Raw genomic sequence first — 874 nt, 5'->3', positions numbered from 1 at the left:
GATAGATAGATGATAGATAGATAGATAGATAGATAGATAGATAGATGATAGATAGATAAAGTAAATAAATAAACCAATTAAAAATAAATAAATAAATACATATAAATAAATAAATAAACTAAGAAATAAAGATAAATAAATAAATAAACTAAGAAATAAAGATAAATAAATCAACTTCCTGTAATAACAATAAATAAACTGTTCAAATTACTACAATGAATTGTTGACTTTGTTGGAGGAAAAACGAAGTATTAGAATATATGAATTGTTGTAAATATATGCATTGTTGTATTTTCTGTTCAAACTTGCTAGTAAAATATCAGAGAATTTCAATTAATTAATAAAAAAAAAAAAAAAAAATATATATATATATATATATATTGTATATGCTATTTTTGTATTATTTATATTATAGTAGTTGATTATATTAAATTATAAATTATATATATTTTTTACATATATTAAATACAATAAATAATACTAAAACAATGCTGGATTGTGTATATACAGTGGTTACTCTGTAGTGTATACCATTTTATTAACTAGTTTGTCTTGTGCTAAATGTCAACACAAAGTTTGTAAGAGAAAATAATAATTTCCCCCTTTTTTCTCTGGAGGAAAGTAATGATTTGATGTGAATTGCTCTCAGATCGCTGTACATTATTTAAAACAGAAACAGAGGGTCAGCTCTGAGGATTTACCGAGCTTCTTCTTGGCCTCCTCAAAGGCCTGCTCGAAGTTACTGCGGGTGTCAGGGCTGCTGAACTCAAAGATGAAGGTGGTTTCTGCTGAAGTGCTGGTCAGCTCTAGTTTAGTGGGCAGTAACGTCATGCTGAAGGCCAGAGACTGCTTCTCGGCCAGCTCCCGGTGAACC

The 874-nt window shown here is 28.3% G+C and overlaps 1 protein-coding gene across 1 annotated transcript in view; it reads right to left on the bottom strand.

Annotated features, from left to right (window-relative positions):
* The window catches only part of LOC107658857 (rho guanine nucleotide exchange factor 17-like), a 37,006-nt gene that overhangs the window by 11,788 nt on the left and 24,344 nt on the right, over positions 1 to 874 (bottom strand). Inside the window, exon 11 of the mRNA XM_016447542.1 lies at positions 702 to 874. Coding sequence (XP_016303028.1) covers positions 702 to 874 — 173 coding nt within the window. The remainder of the gene's footprint in view (positions 1 to 701) is intronic.

This window comes from Sinocyclocheilus anshuiensis, unplaced genomic scaffold (genome assembly GCF_001515605.1).
Source record: "Sinocyclocheilus anshuiensis isolate Anshui unplaced genomic scaffold, SAMN03320099.WGS_v1.1 scaffold1010, whole genome shotgun sequence".
NCBI classification, from domain to species: domain Eukaryota; kingdom Metazoa; phylum Chordata; class Actinopteri; order Cypriniformes; family Cyprinidae; genus Sinocyclocheilus; species Sinocyclocheilus anshuiensis.
The sequence above is the reverse complement of the archived record's forward strand: the minus strand, read 5'-3'. Positions and strand labels throughout refer to the sequence as shown.